Source organism: Enhydra lutris, unplaced genomic scaffold, assembly GCF_002288905.1.
Source record: "Enhydra lutris kenyoni isolate GAN:26980312 unplaced genomic scaffold, ASM228890v2 scaffoldscaffold9, whole genome shotgun sequence".
NCBI lineage: Eukaryota > Metazoa > Chordata > Mammalia > Carnivora > Mustelidae > Enhydra > Enhydra lutris.
The window spans coordinates 82,875,934-82,879,032 of NW_019154093.1; the positions used below are offsets into that span (position 1 = coordinate 82,875,934).

Here is a 3,099-nt window from a genome sequence, read left to right on the forward strand (position 1 = left end):
TTTTATAAAAGCGGTCGTCCAGGGGCACCTGGGTGGCTCAGTCATTAAGCGTCTGCCTTCAGCTCAGGTCATGATCCCAGAGTCCTGGGATTGAGCCCTACATCAGGCTCCCTGCTCAGCGGGAAGCCTGCTTCTCCCTCTTCCTCTCCCCCTGCTTGCATTCCCTCTCTCTGTCAAATAAATAAATAAAATCTTAAAAAAAAAAAAAAAAGCGGTCGTCCACATTTATCAGTCAGCAGGGGCCCAAGCCTAGAGTTCTCACTGATCACTTGAGGGAGGCAGACAGACAGACAATCACTTTGTGTGCTGGGATTCTGAGCCACGGGACTCAACTGTGAAAACCAATGCAATTCTGCAAAGCAATATCCAGAGCTTGAGTGTTCAGAAAAGCCATTGTGCCATGTTTTTCAGGATATCCCAAACTTGATCACAAATGAAGGAGCAAGAGAATGCTAAAAAAGCAAAAGGCACTGATTTGTTTCCCAAACAAGAATATCATTTATTTGCTGATCGAAGCTTGAAGGAAAATTACCTGAAAAAAGAACTGGAAGAAGAACAAAAGTGTTGTTGGGCTAAATGAGAAGCTTTTCGATTACAGCTCTGTGTTATTAAATGGCTGTGGATCGCCCACTTACTTGTTTGGGTTCTTGACATTTTTTGCCTTGGATTATTTATTTTGAATGTTAATCGGTGTTGCTTCTCTCTCTGTGGGGGTTATATACTGTTCTATCAATCTCCTGAAAAACACAGCGATCACTGAGATGATTAAGAAAATAAGGCGCATTAACATAATGGACACCACCTGCACTGGGGCAGGCATATCCTCTTTCAGCTGTCTCGCCGGCCCGCTGTCAATGCTGCCTCCATACCCTACCTCCTCGCAGAATGGAGGAGCCCAGCCATAGGTGCAATGGCAGTTTCTCTTATTGTTGCAAACGCCTCGGAGGTTGCACTTCGTAGGTGAACAGTCAAATTTCAAGGTGGAGGTATGCACACAAGTTCTGTTAACACAGATATGGTCAAAACCACAGGGGGTACCATCATTTATGACACCGATGTCAGATATTCCCGTGGGCTCCAAGGATTCGTGGAAACCTACCCCCCAGCACATGAGATTTTCTGCTCGCAGATGAGTAGAGATGAGGGCCCTATGCACTGGCATATCAGGGACGCTCTTGACATTTATACACTGTAGCCTGCCACACAATGCATTTTCCCTGGTACAGGCTTTGTATCTACGGTAACCTCTAAAACCACAGTTCCCATATTGATCACCCATTAAATTCACTGCCTGATAGCACTGCTCAGGAGCTTCCCTGGCATCCGATCCAAAAATATTTTGGCACTGCGTATATCTGGAATTGCACCTCCTTTTGAAACAACGGGAGTTACGCTCGCAAAGGGTTCCATCGTGCTTATAAGTATCATTTGGGCAGAAATTTGAGATTCCACTGCAGTACTCTGCAAGGTCACATTCATTATCTTCCTTTCGACACATGTACCCAAGTGGACGAAAGCGACAGTTATGACAGCAAAGCCCAGTGTTACAATCGGCACCTTGCACGAATTTACAATCCGGTTGGCAACACCTGTCATTTTTACAGTCCTCTCTTGAACCACAATCACATTCTTCAGTGCCTTCCACAATTTTATTTCCACATCTCTCCACCACATAACCCAGTCCCGGGATATTATTTAGACATTCTGCTCCTGTTTGTACGTGATCAAAATATTCGCTATAACTACAATTACTAAACCCACTACTCCCAATGCCCATGATACAAGTGCGCTTACCTCTACACTGACAATATAGCGTATCATGTTTCATTCCCACCCCATGACCCAATTCGTGAGCAGACATTCTGCTGGCTTCAAGAATATTTGCGTTTGTAAAACTACTTACTGATCCACTATATTGGTCCTTACACACACCTCCAATATACGCCCATCCAAGAGAATGAGTAAAAGTATGTGTAGTATACAAATGTGCCCAATCTGCTGAAATCTGCTTAGAAAGGTTTGCTGTACGATATTTTAAAAACGCATTTAGAAGTTCTTGTGAGCTCATTTGGCGAATATTTAATCTGTCGTTCTCTGTCCATATTTCAACACCTTGTAGAACTATCCTCATGTTGAGATCTTTAAAGAAGGTGTCCATAATCCCAGTCAAAAGAACGGCATCCTGTATGATTCGAGTAACATTGGCATTTGAAAACAAGTATCTCCCGTGATCAAAGACCAGGGCTATTTCCATGTACTTCGGATGGAGAGAGGATCTGGGAGAGTCCCTAAGCCTTGCCATATTCTCCGTCTGAGCCGTCTGCTCTTCTAGGTCATCATTAGTTAAGCCACAGGTCTGATTCTGAAATTTGTCGTTTGTCTTCAGGAGATACATGACATGTTCAAAGCTGGAAGAGGCCTGGAGGGGCTCGATTTGGTAACGTTCCTCGTCAATTCTCAATATGCCTCGGAGACTCCCTGTGCATGTACTTAAAGTAGCTTCTGAATCCCGAGTTCCTTCAACCAGGCCTATGTAGTTGCAGTCCCTGGGTACGTAAGGGTGATCCTCGAGGAGTTTCCCTTGTTTTGTGAAGGAGAAAACCTTTAGATTTCGGGGCAGTAGAAACCTCTTGGGCCAGAGGTGGAGGACATACTTCTTGCCTTTGACCTGCAGGAGGTAGGACACTTGCTGGACGGCACCCTGCGGGCCTCCCCGGAGGCTCAGCTTCTTGGGAATGATGATTTCATACGACTCAAACCCCCACTCAGGGTGAAAAATTAAACCCTCACCAAGAACGTCTAAGAGAAGCGCCACCAGGACGATCATGGGGAGCGAATGGCTTTTGGGGAATAAGGTCCATCCTGACCTCATGGCCGGGATGGGTGGCCCCAGCGAGTCAATCCCAGCAACTGGCCTGAGTCAGGTTCCAGGGGTGGCTGCCAGGGGCGCGGGAGCGCAAAGTGCCGAGTTCCCAAAGCAGGGTAAGCAGGAACCCCCCGCCCCCAGCCTCCCAAGGCTCGGTCTGGCTGACATTTCCTGAATGAATCTAGTTCGTTTTCTGGGCGGTGCCGTTGGGTGGTGCCGTTGCGCGCACGAGG

General features: G+C 46.6%; 1 protein-coding gene across 1 annotated transcript; it reads right to left on the bottom strand.

Annotated features, from left to right (window-relative positions):
* Nucleotides 1-667: 667 nt before the first annotated feature.
* Nucleotides 668-2,872, bottom strand: LOC111142779 (ADAM metallopeptidase domain 30). Its single transcript, XM_022496075.1, has one exon. The coding sequence runs from the start codon at nucleotides 2,870-2,872 to the stop codon at nucleotides 668-670; it is 2,205 nt and encodes a 734-aa protein (XP_022351783.1).
* Nucleotides 2,873-3,099: the final 227 nt, after the last annotated feature.